This window comes from Amblyomma mixtum, chromosome 1, assembly GCF_055824585.1.
Source record: "Amblyomma mixtum isolate Tamu chromosome 1, ASM5582458v1, whole genome shotgun sequence".
NCBI classification, from domain to species: domain Eukaryota; kingdom Metazoa; phylum Arthropoda; class Arachnida; order Ixodida; family Ixodidae; genus Amblyomma; species Amblyomma mixtum.
Genome location: NC_143012.1, coordinates 78,146,527 through 78,161,977, shown reverse-complemented (window position 1 = coordinate 78,161,977; position 15,451 = coordinate 78,146,527). Strand labels below are relative to the sequence as shown.

Below are 15,451 nucleotides of genomic sequence, written 5' to 3'. Positions count from 1 at the left end.
ACTGGGTTTCATGAGCACTGCTGTCGCAGGTCTGTACATTATTGCGCCAGGAGTGGTATGAGGACTCGCAGAGATCTAGGAATGTAAAGTAGAGATTTACCAATTCCTCATACATGGGCATTAACCCATTAACACTATCGCGCCATATCCTTAAGGTGGAGCATAAGTCCGATTTTGTGATCTTTTGTCTGAAGCCCGCTTGACCTTGAAAACCGAGCCTCAAACTGAAATCGAAGTACTGGCACACTTAACTCGCCTCTAGCCTAACCACACTAAATCATCCGCCATTTGTTTTAATGCTGCCTTATGTGTGTGCTCTTGGACTTCCTGGCCGCATTGTATGGTCGATTCTTTGGGTGTAAGTTGAGCTGGTGAAAAGTGCAAACGAATTTTACTAACGATAATGTGCACGTTTAATGCAGCATTGCAATTAATGTCTGCATTCGTGGCTTTTGGGCGTGCAGTATGTGGTTTTTGGTCTGAGCACAAAAATTAGGCCTAGCATTGGCCTTTGTCTTTTTCGCACGGTACTTGCCAAACATGAAGTTATGAGGGAACATGTAATTGTGCTAACAGCACTGATCCGATTGCCATGAAGAAAGTCAGCATCTCGAAGCATTAAATGTAGCCCTGCTGTCACTGATGTAAACAACATGACTGTAAGTTATTCACTTTGTTATGATTATGTTATGACACGAGGGCATCATTTGATAACACCCGTTATCTCCCCTGCATCCCACTGCTCTCTTCACAACTGTATCGTTGTGTGTTTATTGCATTGAACTGCGCACGCGGCGTCATGCCAACCTGTGGGGAACAGTGGAGTGCGGGGTGTGAGGGGGTATGCGTGTTATATTTGGAGTCGCCTTTTTTTTTTTTGGTCAGTGAGGGATGCGAGAGGGGGCCCAGTCTATATATAGGTGGCAATATACAGTATACACTGCGCGTTATGACCTTTGTAGGATTCTTCGGACATATGTTCAGAAAATTTCGGTGTAGTTGCACACCCTCTTTTTGAAGCCTTAATTTAATGAAAAAAGTGCGCAAATTATGCAAGTAAATATGGTAAATAGGGCCTTTTTTTTCCCGGGTATCTGCCCGATACCCGAAAATACACCTTCAAGAAAATAGACTGCCTGTAAACATAGCTGCAGTCTCGTATGGAAACTAGGGAGTGTCTCGTGGCTATTCTGGAGCGATGTTGTCACTTAATTTTTGGTGATTCTAGGTTTTTTAACCCTTGTTATCCATGACGTTGGTCAATCTAAAGTCAAGTTCCAGAAATTATGTTTTAGAAGCTTTATTCAACAGCATTAGTGTTTACCAAAATGTTATTGAAATTGTTGAACAGTGCACTACCCACACTAACCACACCCTGCTGCAAGGCTGTTCTACGTTTCTGATAGCTGCTGTGATGAGCATCTTCGTAATGTACGAAAAGAGGCAGGCAAGTCTAGCAGAGACACAGCAGTGCTCCACAACAAATGAGAAAAAAATTTTAAAATCTTTTATTTTTCAAACAGTTTCTTTGTGCAAAGTAATATTTCTAGATCTAGATTGTTTATGAAATTAATGAGAAATAAATAGAACGTTTCATGTTGTGTACAAAGATGAACACTAATAATCTGTAGGCGTATGTCTCAGGTGCTATGAAAACATAACACTGACATGTATCAAGTCCATGGCGTCGCGAGCCGTAGCCCAGTGCCGTCTTTAGTCTCCTCTTTTATGTGCTACCGTGCTTTGGCCGCGCTTTAACGCAGCCAAAGGAGCATGCTACATATCAGTTATTTTTGCTGGAAAAAATACACCATGAAACCCAAAAATTATGAAACTTTATTTAGATTAATCTGATTCATGCCCGAATTTCAGCTCATTTACTCCCTAAATTTCCCAAGAAATGAAACCCAAAAACAAAGGATGTTTCTGCAAACAATGTCGAAGGTTTCTAAAACTGGGGAGTTTGAAATAGAAAGAAAATCTTTTCAGGAACAAACTTTCAGCTGCGGTGGATGTTGGTTACAATAAAAGTCATTCTAATTAGGTGGCTAATTAATTAGTGAAAAAAAAACAACCTTGAAATGATCTAAGTTCTGCTGATGCAGTCACATGCTTGCTCCTTAATTCACTCGAGCAAGCTAGCTTGTCAAGGTTGCCAGCCCTGGTGACAGCGTGCTCATTTACTCCCTAAATTTCCCAAGAAATGAAACCCAAAAACAAAGGATGTTTCTGCAAACAATGTCGAAGGTTTCTAAAACTGGGGAGTTTGAAATAGAAAGAAAATCTTTTCAGGAACAAACTTTCAGCTGCGGTGGATGTTGGTTACAATAAAAGTCATTCTAATTAGGTGGCTAATTAATTAGTGAAAAAAAAACAACCTTGAAATGATCTAAGTTCTGCTGATGCAGTCACATGCTTGCTCCTTAATTCACTCGAGCAAGCTAGCTTGTCAAGGTTGCCAGCCCTGGTGACAGCGTATTTAGAGCCTTTTGAAAACAGTACCGTATTTACCCAATTCCAACGCGCCCCCGATTCCAACGCGCACCCAATTTACGGCACCAAAAAACAAAAAAAAATTCAAGCCCCGATTCTAACGCGCGCCCAATATTGGTAATGAAAAAAAAACTACAAGCCCCGCTTCTAACGTGCATGCGACTTCCACGAATGAAAATAATTTGCACCCGTTTTTATGTTTTAAGGAGAGATGCGGGTGAAAAAAACCGCGATTTTTTTCGATAAGTCGATTTTGTATTTTCTTGCGTTTTGTATTCCCCCAAGCCTGTTCTTTTATGTGTAAAAAAATCAAAGCCGATAATCAATGGGAAGTTAGTAAAAAATGCAATTAAAGCACTCGCGGTGGCTCGCGAAAGTGCAAATTTGACCGAATTTCGGGAACGCGGCATTTCGCTCCATGGCGTCGCCCGCTCTTGAATATTCGCGGGGAAGTAGGCCTACCCATCTTCTGCGAGAAGCCACTTCGGCAGCGGCGCATTCTTTATGAAAATACGAAAAAAAAGATCGTCGCGCCCGAGTCGAGCGTCGCGACTGGCCCTTCAAATCACGTGGTACGATCGGAGCCCTTCCATTGGCTACGAGCATTCCACCGCACGGTCGGGCGCAGACGCTCTTCGTTCTGCCGCCACCGAGACGTGAACCAACGCTTCTGCCCGGGTTTTTCTCCTTTCTCCGCTATGGATGTGACTGAGAAACGAGATTTTCGTTCAAGCAAGTTCCTGACAAAGCATCAGTATAAAGGAAGACGCCCCAAGCGCAAACGGAGAGCTCCGGCTACGGGAGGTTCGTCTGCTGCTAGGCGTAACTGCGGCAACGGCGATGCACCATTTGGATCCTTCAAGCTTCTTGCGGAGCATCAATGACTTCGTCAGTGCATCTGAGTGAAAGATAAAGATCTTCGGCGGCCAAAACAAGCGTAAAAACGAGCGCGGAAGCGCTGTTATCTGTGAGATCGGCATGATGCACGACCTCGTCAGCGGCACGGCGTGCCCCGTCTGCGGACGATGTAATCTCTGTCAGAGAATCGGCCGCAAAGCAGAAATGAGTCTCATCGTTTTTGGAACTTTACCGCCGAAATGACGCGTTTCCGACAACCGTTGTTTCATCAACATATTCTTCGAGCCGCGTATCTCGATCGTGCAAAGGCAGTGATGAGGCGTCCGCCCGCGGCAGTGCACGGGATACCGTCGCCGTGTACGTGGTCGTTGAGCACGCGACCAATGACAAGCGCCACACCGGTTGAAAACGGCTCCTGCGACGCAGAAAACGAGCAAACGTGCTCCCATGCTTTCCAGCAGTTAGTGAACTCCCATATCGTATAATGGCGATGATGATGGGCAGCTATGGGGCAGTTTCGGTTTGCACTCGAATCCAACGCGCATGCGATTTTGAGACGTATTTTCCCCGAAAAAAGGCGCGCGTTGGAATTGGGTAAATACGGTATTCCTGGAAAAGGTGTGTGGGTATTCTAAATTTTGAACCTGAATCAGATGTTTCTTATTCAGTTGGTATTCAATTTGAGAAACCAATATTCGAGAACTGCCAAATATTCAGCAGTGATCAAATACCGCGCTGACTTTAATTCATAAATCTGACTATGGCAAGACCACAGTGTCTGACAGATTATCCGAAGATCCAGTTTAAAGTGTTAGGAAAACTGCACAAAGGCGTCCTTGTCACTTTTTTCTCCATCGTTTATTGTGGTCACATGCAAACACTGCTAGGGTTGGACTTCATGCAAAATTCCACAAATGTGCTTTACCACGCACCACATTTGATGCAAACCAGATTGCCTGCCATCCACATCGAACGGTTTTTGTTTGATTGTTTTTTTTGTTTGATCCTTTCATACTGTGTTACATATTTAACACCCACAATCATGGCACTGGTCCTCTCACCCTCACAGCTATGCCATTCCATTTGTGTCAACTGTGGTATGTGGGGAAGCCCACCTGCAGAATTTTGCATGGGGCTTCCAAAGGGGGCTGAAAGTGTCACCGGCAGGGCAAGCGATTGTGTAAAAATCTCGCTTATTGCATGGTTTATTGTAGCCTATGTACCTCTGATGTGCCCGTAAGGGCAGGCTTGATGGCGATCGGAAGGTTTCTGTCACTAAGCCAAAAAATATCATCTACTTCTTTATTCACCTCAAAATGAGGGCAGTCCGTCCTTGAAAGGACTCCATGATCACTGTTAAAAAATGAATAGTGTTGTAGCCTGGCCTCAGTGATCCGTACACAAAAAACTGTCTGGACGCACTGTAGTCTCCTTGCGAAAATATCCTGCGGTTGCGACACCTGTATTTCATTTTCTGACCTTCTGTAGCTTATAATAGAGACACTGTTTTCAGTGAAAGTTGCATGTTTATTGTTAACACGCAGTAGTGTAATCTGTTCTTAGTGTCCCTTTTAAGAAGGGTAGCCATACAGGGTCAGTCCTGAAAGTAATGAGACAAGTCGCGGCGTAACGCGCGCATTCACTAAATTGGGAAAGCGCTTTTGGGGGGCAGGAAGGGAAACCTTCAGCTTCACAATGCGACGAGCTTAGTTGGCTGCGAGCAGGTGAAGCAAGCGGACGTCTTCGAGCGTGTACCCATGTTTCGTCGCTGCGTTGAGGAAACCATGGAGTGAACGTTGGAACAGCGCTACCCGGTGAAGCTTTGCAATAAACTGATTAAGTCACCTACCGAGTCAATCGACATGATCAAGACAGCATGTGGGAACGACGATGTCCAGGTCGCGTGTTCCAATAGCACAAAGCATTTACAAATGGTCGTGAAGACGTTCACGATGAGCAACAGTCCGGGCGCCCATCGATGACGGTTACGGACGGTAATGTTGACTGTGTGGTCCTGAGCGTCTTCACGGCCATTTGTGAATGCTTTGTGCCATTGGAACCCCTTGCGATCTGGACATTGCATCACTCCCACACTCTGTCAAATGTCTGGGTAGGTGATTTACTCAGTTTATTGCAAAGCTTCACCGCGTAGCGCTGTTCCAACGTTTGCTCCATGGTTTCCTTGACGCAGCGATGAAACAGAGGAACACGTTCGAACACGTCCACTCGCTTGACTAGCTCGAAGCCAACTGAGGTCTTTGCATTGTGGAGCTGAAGGTTCCCCCTCCTTCCCACAAAAGCGGTTTCCTGATCTGGCGCACGCACGTGCCATGCTGCGACTTGTCCCATTACTTTCGGGACAGACCTTGTAGGTCAACTAAAAAAATCGCACGGGTTCTTAGGAGTAGATGGCTTTCGATGTCTTTGCAGAAACGGAAAAAACTAAATGCAGGCTACCTTTCGGAGGCGGACAGTCTCTTAGGGTTTTGTGGTCAGCTGGTAGAAGTAGCGGATACTGCTTCAACGCGAGTCTTGAGGGACCGCCGTGTGTCTCGTGTCCAGGTCCCAGCAACCAACCGCAGCCTCAAAGCAGTCCACCCAGCGTGGAAGGCGCTCGGCCCGAAGACAGCACCCCCAAGGAAGATTCGGCCAGCCCCAGCAGTGAGTAGAAGTTTGGTTTGGTTTGGTTTATGGGGTTTAACGTCCCGAGGCAACTGACGCTATGAGGGACGCCGTAGTGAAGGGCTCCGGAAATTTCGACCACCTGGGGTTCTTTAGCGTGCACTGACATCGCACAGTACACGGGCCTCTAGCATTTCGCCTTCATCGAAATTCGGCTGCTGCGGCCGGGATCGAACCCGCGTATTTCGGGTCAGCAGCGGAGCGCCATAACCACTGAGCCACCGCGGCAGGGCAGTGAGTATAAGTCGTAGGGGGTTATTGCTAGGGGTGTGCGAACATTCGAAGTTTAGAAAATTTTTCGGACAGTAATTATTATTTGATTTGCTGCATAGCGGAAGCAGTGCTAAAGCTGCAGAGAAGGTCTCTCCAAGTTGCCGTTTTTTTCACTGATTAAATTTTGCTTCTCCAACTTGAGTTTTTGGCAGAATATTGCATTGTGAATTTCGACTGTGTTGAACTACTGTTTTGATTCTTTAACTATTCGCTATAACAAGGTTTCACTGCACTACTCTAATACAGGATTCAGCCAAATTTTTCGCTGTCGGGGTTGATAAGTGTCGTAGAGGAATCAGCATGCAATAAAAATGCAAGAGGATTTACTTGACGGATTCAACACGTAACACATGCATACATTGACGCATCTGAACAAGACAACTTCAGGTAGTTTGGGAAGATATCAGGACTGATGCTGTCACAAACCATTATGTTTTCTGTTAATGCTTTGGTATGGCATTTTTTCCCATCAAAATGAAATATTTTTCCATCTAAATAGTATATTCAAGCCTAAGAAAGAAATTTTTCAGTTTATCAGTTCAAAATACTGGTGGTTGATATTTTGTTGGGATGTGCAAAATGTCGTACAAAGTGTCATAACTGGTGAAAATAGCAAGACCAAAATGCCACGATATATCAAGTAAACACCCAAAGGATCATGAAAATATTTCTATTTTCAAGGCGCATATTAGGCTTGAAATTACAAAAAAAAAAAATTATGTTATTACTGGTGGCAAAATATGTCTGCACAGAAATGATGGACGACATGCTGCCCTGCTGGCTGTGTTGCGAAATATTATTTACTGCATTCACTGTATGGGATAAAAAAAGCCAACGTATTTGTGAGATGAAGGACGTGAAATTCACCCGAAACAAAGAAACCACTGCCAGGTGCAACCCACTCTCAGCAAAAGCTCCAAGTTCGCTTTCAACACAATCGTGTGCATAGCGTGTGAAAAAGTTAACATTGACACTCTCTCGCGACTGGCTCCAAGCTGCTCGAATCATGGGTTACTGTACCATGCTACTAAACAGCCTGGTTTTTCTTGTTGGATTGGGTACTCATGCTGTCACGTAGTGGTGACTGCAGTCCAGTGATCAGGTAGACAGCAAAAATGGCTTCTAAACTTATTTGGGCTGACTTGCGCTCACAAAGAACTGAATCACTCGGCGGCAGCGTAGCAACTGGTATGCTCGGTGGTCGTTGCACAAAGGCCCGGCGCTCTTGGCTATGTTCATTCTAAAGCTGATAGTGAACTTTCGAGATAAAGCGTGGAAAGTTGCTAGAACATTCTGGAACAACGTAGAATCAGCTCCGCCTGGATGCGATCAATCGAGATAAATCTGGTCGCGTCTTGCATCACAAACAAAGTGATAAAGCGGCGAAGAATGAACAAACAAACACTACAAAGGTTCGTGGCATTGCTCCCCAATGCAGGTGCCTGCAGTGGTGGGGGTGACTCGGTCGTGACTGCCACGGTCCGGTCTTCGTCCAGCCCCTTTCTGGCCCGGTCAACGGCTGAGCACACCTTTGGCCACATCCACTCACAGGGGCAGGTGAGCTGGTCGCTCGCTCCATTCACTGACCGACCATGTATACTCGTGTCAAGGGCCACACTTGTTTTTGTTTCTTTTCGCGGTTTTGACAGGGTGTGGCCTTTACATGGGACCGACGTTTTTCCAGTTAAAGCAGAGCCCCGATTACGTGTCCCTCCTTAACCCCTTAGCCGCCAGATTAGTTCCTGAAAAACGTACCAAATTCGCCAAATTCTGTTGTGTAGTCATAATATTAGTCATGTAGGTAATTCTGTTTCTGAAAACATAAGACTTCATTGGTTTCTGGTTACAAATAACACAAAAATTTAAAAAAAAAAGTTGTTCTTCAGTGTAGCTTTCTCATAGGGCATGCCCTAATAATGGGTTAAAAAAATACTGAAATATGCCATGTTTATTTGATCTGATACGCTGCAACACGCTACAAAGTGCATAGATGTCGCTTCATCCTAACAGAAGCAAGGTTTTATCATTAGTGGTTAACATTTACTACCATGTGCATCACCATTGTCAGCATCTCGGTTGCTCATCTGAAGGTTTCTCCAGTTTACAAACGCAGTCAGAGTCGCTGTCGGAAACAAATTCTAGATTGTCAGCAAAGCTGCTTTCAGAACTGCTCCAGGAGTGCCCCTTTTTCTCGGGTCCACTGGAATTCTTTACGTGTGGCGCCATTATGAAATGACTGTTGTCAGGCCTAAAACACGTGCTACAGAGGGGAAGTGCATTTTTTCTTGGTTGTACAGCGATTCTTACTGAAAATCACTGTAAAATTTTCGAAAATGATAGAGAAGAGATGTTCCGATCATCACTGACGAGAAGAATAAAAAATGATTGTCTGCTTCAGATTTGTCCACTCCCTACATTCTGGCATCGGGGTCTCAGATCCCTTGTAAATACTAGTGGGGAGTGTGAGACTCCACCCCCTGACTTTAACCACTGGTTACAACACTCGCTTAACGCTTGGGCCTCTGCTCGCAGCTCTTCTCGTACCCGGGCGCTGCGGGGGGTGGCGCGGCCACGCTGTCGTCCACGGTGCTCAGCCCCTCCGGAGCAGGCGGTCTGCTGGCGTCTCCACGATCGGCGCGGACGACCACGACGCCCACGCCGCTGCCGCCGCGCTGGAACCCGCCCTTCATCGCGCTCGACGAGAACATGGACTACCAGATGATGGCGGGCCTGCTGCCCCCTGCCGGGGCCCAACCGCCGCCCGACAACTCACTCATGGGCCCGCCCCACGATGACGGTGAGCTGGCAGCACTGATCAGCTGATCACTGGTCATTCTGTAGCACAATAGTTATGTCCTGTGCGATGTCAGTGCGCGGTAATGATCCCCAGGGAGTCTAAATTATTCCAGAGCCCTCCTCTGTGGCACCTCTTTCTCACTTTCTTCTTTCACTCTCTCCTTCATCTCTTCCCTCACGATTAGTTGAGGTGTCCACCGAGAAGTGACAGTTACTGCATCGTCTTTTTCTCAAAACCAATTTTCATGTTCATCTAGATGCGTCACTAAGCTGAGTGGCACCTGGTGGGTGTCTAGGCACGTCACCCCCACCCCATGGACTGTGTCCCCATGCCCTGCTTCAGTGCAGAGCTTGCTCCATACCATTTGAAAGATGATTCAGTAAAATGACCAGTACGGCACTGCCGCCATGGTCAACCAGTCTCCCCCATTGCTTTGCCCCTGTCACAGCGCTGCATCCAGTATGGCCTGCATCCATTGTACAACAACGCCCCCCCCCCAGAGATTCCTCCAGTGCTTCTAACGGCATTTCTCCGGATTGTACATAGAATCCAGAATTGCAGTCACCGACCGATTTTTCAGACTCAGCGGGACACGAAAAATGGTCCGAATAATCAAACAGTCCGAAAAATTCGTGAACTTAAAAAAATGCCCTTTTCTGCGAAAAACCGGCTTTCAAAATCGTGGAAATCGCCACTCCCCATGTTCCGCCTACAAGCCATAACATTAGACTCTATCTGAGTCATAGCCATGCTTTCTTCATGTCCGCACCCTATCACATCATGATGCCAGATAGTGCGATGCGGCCGCGGTCATGCCGCGAATGAATGCACTCGCTGCGCAAAGCAAGAATAGTCAATTTGCATGGGGCAGTGACGTTCGCCTAGACCGAGAGGTAACCCACGGGACCCGTGAGCGCCTCCAAATGCAATCCCGCCCCTTCTCCCCGTCTACTGCATTTGCTGCCCTGCACCATGGGGTGCGTCGTCCAAGCTGCAGTGGACGCTGCAGCTGTCCCGCTGTACCGTTTTTAATGCGATCGCGCGCCCTTTGTAGGCCATCTCGATGGCAATGGAGAGCATCTGATTATCTGGAATGGCGATGATGGAGAACAAATAGCCAAGCCTATCCAAGCCAGTCCAATTGCACCCGCCGAGCAGATTCCGTTTAAATTCAAGATGGCGCCTTTCATGGTGGCGGCAAGGGGTTGGTTGTGACAGCGATGCCCGCTCGCGTCTATATTAGGCCGAAATACTAACTTTCAGTTGAAAAATGATCACCACAATATTGTTGGCGTCTATTTTAGTCCGAAAATTCGAGCTTTTAGATTCCGCAAAGTCCAAAATATCAGTCGTGAAAATGTACACGTTCCTATGAAGTGTGCGACAGTTCCTCAGCAAAGTCTGGAATATTGCGCTAGTCTCAATTATTGGAGTCTGAAATATCGGTCAGCGACTGTACTTTAGTTGGTTTGTGATTATGAAGTTGTCTCATTCATATTGAAACAGACTTCAGGCAGCAGTTCTTTGGTGTAAGCAACATAGAACAGTGGTCTCATTGGTGCATCTCTTAAGCAAGAATTTTTGTAAGCTTTCTTAGCTCGCCTGATGTGTGTCTTGTTTGACCTCTCCCGCAGAACGTTTCTTCTCGGTGGCCAGCGGGGAAGCCGAAGAGGCGTCCAAGCCGTCCTGAGCCATTTGCTCAAGGGGTCCCCCTCTGTTCCCAGCCCGGGTGCCAAGGCCAGAAAAGAAAAGACAAGACACGTGGTTTCTCTTGTGATAGGCAGAGACTCGATTGTTGTACCATAGCCCTTTTTAGACATGCTGCTCTGTAGCTCATTTTTTCAAAAAAGAGTGACAGGAGTAAGGGCCTTTTTTACAAGCTCCACGCTAGAGACAGTTATATATACAACGTTATAGCATTATATACACACATATATACACATATTATATATACTATATATACACATGCCTGTACACGCGGACACACACGAGAGTAGGCAACGTGCGTTGCAGGTGGCATGTGCAGAAATGACGTGCAAGCCTTCCGTTCTTGGATCTTTTTTTTTTTTTTCCTTTCGTCATATAGCCAGTTTAGTGGTTGGCGCCAGTCTTCAAGAGTCACAAGTATGCCTACAAAACTTTGCTCTACAAATCTATGCAACGGGGGCCGCAGCCCTTAGAGGGCTGGCCGTGCCCCGCTCACACCTGAGGCAATAATTTAGCTCGGCGACACATCGTCACTGTACATAGAGCCAGCGGCGCTCAGAAAGCCCGGTGCATCATCGTCTCTTCGTTGCCGTGTCTCGTCTCTTCGCAGGGGGTCGAGAGCGACTGTGTTTTTTTTAAATCTTTTTTTCTATCCTCAGCTGCACACACACACACGAACACAGACAAACACATTTACGCACTTGCGTTCTTCTGTATATACGGCCATGTGTACAGCCAGAGCGACATAATATATAATGATGCGCTGGGGAGGTAGGGGCAGGCGTCGCCCGCTGCCCCGCTCCCGCCGTGCTTTGTTCATTTTTTGCGCCGCGCTCTGGCGACAGGTTAGTTTTTCAGTGCCTTTTTGCGAGGGGCGGCCCGTCCTCCGCGGCCGCGCAGTGCCATTGTTTCGCTTGTTGCCCCCCTCCCCACTTCTTCCCATTTTTGCCTGCAGAGGGCGCTAGTACAAAATATCCAGAGGGCGCCCCCTGCCAGTCCTCCTCCCCCCCGCCCTTCCAAGTTGAGTGTGTGTGCCAATTTCGTTTCTCGCCGTAGCCTTACGCGAGGGGCGCTCCCGTGCTCTTCTGCTGTTGATACATGCTAGATTAGACGTGCCTTTGGAAGATGTTTGCGAGTCTAGCGCCGTATGCAAAATGCCAGCACTTGACGGGCTTTCTGTTTGTGTCTCGTTGGCGCGCTCGTCCGCTCACTTACACCGGTGCGCTCATGGAGGAAAAAAAAAATAACGAAAACAAAGCCCAAAGCTGTTCTGTAGCCTGCTGTTTAACAACTACAGGAATCTCTGTAGAATATGACGTTGCCGCCGCTCTGCTGCTGCTGCTGCTTTTTGCAGTCTGTTGTTCCGTTTATTTTTTTCCCCCTGGGCTTGTTTTTTTTTTACTTCAACCCCTGATGTATTTGGCTTCGCGTGTGTGTGTAGGTGCAGACAGAAACATGCAAGACTGCATCGCGCCGTATGGCCTCCAGTGTGGGAATTTACAGCGAGTTGAAAGGAGTGTTTGCACCAGAGCCGTAGAGGACATGGGAGAAGGGGAGCTCTCATTGCCGTCGCTTCACAGCGGGGTGTCGGTCAACGGCGTTTCGTTCCGTTGGCGCCCGCGGAAGGTGTGGCCTGCACAATGCCCACTCTGCAGCTCTCATTTCAAGCTTCCAGAGCTCAATGTCTCTCGCTTCAACGAACAAAATGGTGCAGCCAAATTGCTGGTTGCTCCTAGAGAGCGGGTGCTAGATTTGTTAGAGCACTCTATTTTTACAAGCTCGCCGCTCTCTTGCGAATGTAGTTTTTTAGAGGGCTCGTTTTTTAGCCGCTCCTTAACCCTCCCGTAGCGTCAGCTCTGCAAGCTATATTGTTGATCGTCGTTGCGCTCAAAGCTGCATTGTTCATCTCTTTTTTGTTGAAAACATGCCGCTGAATACTGTACAGGCTTAGTGATCTCTCATCTCATCGTTTTCTGTAAAAAAAATTCTGTTTGCTTTGTCTCGTAGCGGCGCTGCTACTTACGCATCTATCATGATCACTTTCTAGTTAAAGGCAGAGTTTTTACTTAGATCACTTTTCTCCGAGGCGCAGGTGATTGCGATGGGTTGCAGAAGGTGTGTGTGTGTGTTTCTCAACAGGTTTTTTTTTTATACATACTTAATGCAAGGGCTGATCAAAGGAGACACTGATTGAAGCAAGAAGTTGCTGGCACATGTTCGCGGCTCACCCTATAGGTTGATGAGCCATGGCAAATGAGCAATGAATTTAACGGAGCTCTTTGATGCACATAGCTTCAGCTCTGCTCTTAGGACTGCCATTGAGTAGCTGCTTGGTACTGCAGCACGGAGAACACTGAAAAGAGCTCAGTGGTTCTGTGTTGCTTACCGTAAAAACCGGAATATAGGTCGACCCCCCAACTAAGCGATTCTAGAAATGAAGAAAATCTTTTTCAATGGCAAAAGTACTGAAAGACACCCTTGCCTTGAAACAAATGCAACTCAATCGGCTGCAGAACGATGACAGTGTTTATTTTCATTTAGTTGCTGCTCGTATGTGTACTAGGCCAGTACTTTAACACTATCGCGCTACCATCAACCCGCGTGCTTGTCAGCACCTTAGTAACGGTGCTGAGCGGCGAAACAAGCGAGATACGCACATGTGTACACATGCGCTTACTCGCCTCTTTCGCCGCTCCTTGGTAAGGTGCCGACAAACACGTGAGGCAATGGTCGCGCGATACTGTTAAAGAATTGGCTGGGTGTACAATACAGAGAAGGGCACGAAGTGCGCAAGCGTTACTCCGAGTCATCAGAGTTGTCCGAACTCGAGTCGGATGACAATTGCTTCTGGCTGCCCACGTCCCGTAAAGCACTATCGTCTGTGCCATCTAGCGCATTGCTTATGCTGCATTTACTAAAAGACTTGCGCACCATCTCTGCGGGGGGAGATTTCCACGCCGACAACACCCAGCCACAAACCAAAATAACTTTGTGACAACGAAAACGCAAATTGGCGGTGTCACAATGTCACCATACCGAGCTGCTGCTGATGGCGATGGTGATAGAGGCTGTTAACTTCAGCTGCCCATTGTTGCAAGAGTTCCGTAGTTTTTCCGCCAATGACCTATACAGCCGCCGCGGTGGCTAAGTGGTTATGGTGCTCGGCTGCTGACCCGAAAGACGCGGGTTTGATCCCGGCCGCGGCGGCTGGAATTTCTTTGGAGGAGAAATTCTAGAGGCCCGTGTGCTGTGCGATGTCAGTGCACATTAAAGAACCCCAGGTGGTCGAAATTTCCGGAGCCCTCTACTACGGCGTCTCTCATAGCCTTAGTCGCTTTGGGACATTAAACCCCGTAAACCAAACCAACCAATGACGTATACAAGACAGGGTTCGACTTTTTGCCATGGTTGTTTGAACAAAAAGTTCGACCTATATTCTGGTTTTTACGGTAGTTTTGTGCGAATGTTGCCAGGGTCTATGCTGTTTGTTACCGCATGATTGCAGCTCCATAGGCTCTAAAAAGTATAGACGCCGCTAGAAATGCTCTCAACTAGAGCCAGCTTTGAGGAGTCGCACTGAAGAAATGCTTGTGTAGGGTCAAGTTTGCATCTTGGCTAAACGTTCCGAAGCAGGAAAGGACCTTTCGCAGTGGATCTAGTGACAATGGCTGTGTTGGTTAAGGATTCTTAATTGTCTGTGGGGGATGCACACATTAGCTGCAGTCAGTTCTGCTTGCCATTTGAAGTGTTCATGACTCGCGCTCTTCGCCAAAGCTCTCTGCAAGCCAAACTGCATTCTTGAAGGGAAGCGCACATAAACGTCGCCAGGGTGCGTTTTTTTTTTGCACAGACTGCCATTCTAGCAGGGAATGTCGTTGTTTTTTGTTTTTGTTTTTTTTTTCCACTACCTGCGGCTCTGGTGCAGAACCGTGTCAGTCGAGTGTTAACGTTTGAGAAGCTGTCTGGCTCCAAGCATCACTGCCCGAGACGGTGTCGTTTATTTTTTTTCTTTGTCGTGACCAGCAAATGTTTTTTAGACACAGTGCAAGAACTTGGTGTTGTTCTCTGACCCCTTATCTGGCTGCTGTGAGTGTGCGAAACCATGAAATGCTTTTGGGAGAATAGATGTGTGAAAGGTTGAGAGTGAACTGCTGTTGTGATCTCAGAAGGGTGTCTCGCAATCAATTTTTAGCACTTGATAGCGGTTTGTTTAGTTTTGAGAATGAACTGAACTAATGCATTGTCGATTATGTGCACTGAGGTCAAAAGGGAGAGCCGGAAGCTGATGGACTAGTAAGGCATACTTTATTCATGCAACGTGGTCCTTGTCTGGTCACATTGAAACTCTTAATGCATTGTCATGGTTTGTGCGAATTCTCAGAGGCACGTTTTTTCACATGTTTGTTGCATGAGCAGGTTCAGCAGTAATGTTAATCATGCACGCACTTTATAGTGAGCACTTGATGCCACAAATGATGCGATATGCTTCACTAAGGAAAAGGCCAATAACAGATAAGGGCTCCCTTTAAAGGGACCCGGTGGGCAACTCAATCCAGATGTTGTTTTCTGTAAAAATTTATTCTCGGGCCTTTTCCAGCTATGTACATGTTTGTTTGGTAGCAAAAGACATATTTTTTGGCG

The 15,451-nt window shown here is 46.9% G+C and overlaps 1 protein-coding gene across 4 annotated transcripts in view; it reads left to right on the top strand.

The window, feature by feature from the left end:
- NfI (Nuclear factor I) overlaps positions 1 to 14,848 on the top strand; it is a 67,651-nt gene extending 52,803 nt beyond the window's left edge. For all 4 annotated transcript variants that reach the window (XM_089552792.1, XM_089552796.1, XM_089552775.1 and 1 more), the window contains 4 exons: positions 5,914 to 6,012; positions 7,745 to 7,863; positions 8,839 to 9,103; positions 10,738 to 14,848. In XM_089552792.1, coding sequence (XP_089408918.1) covers positions 5,914 to 6,012; positions 7,745 to 7,863; positions 8,839 to 9,103; positions 10,738 to 10,793 — 539 coding nt within the window. In that variant the 3' untranslated portion in view covers positions 10,794 to 14,848. The remainder of the gene's footprint in view (positions 1 to 5,913; positions 6,013 to 7,744; positions 7,864 to 8,838; positions 9,104 to 10,737) is intronic.
- Positions 14,849 to 15,451: the final 603 nt, after the last annotated feature.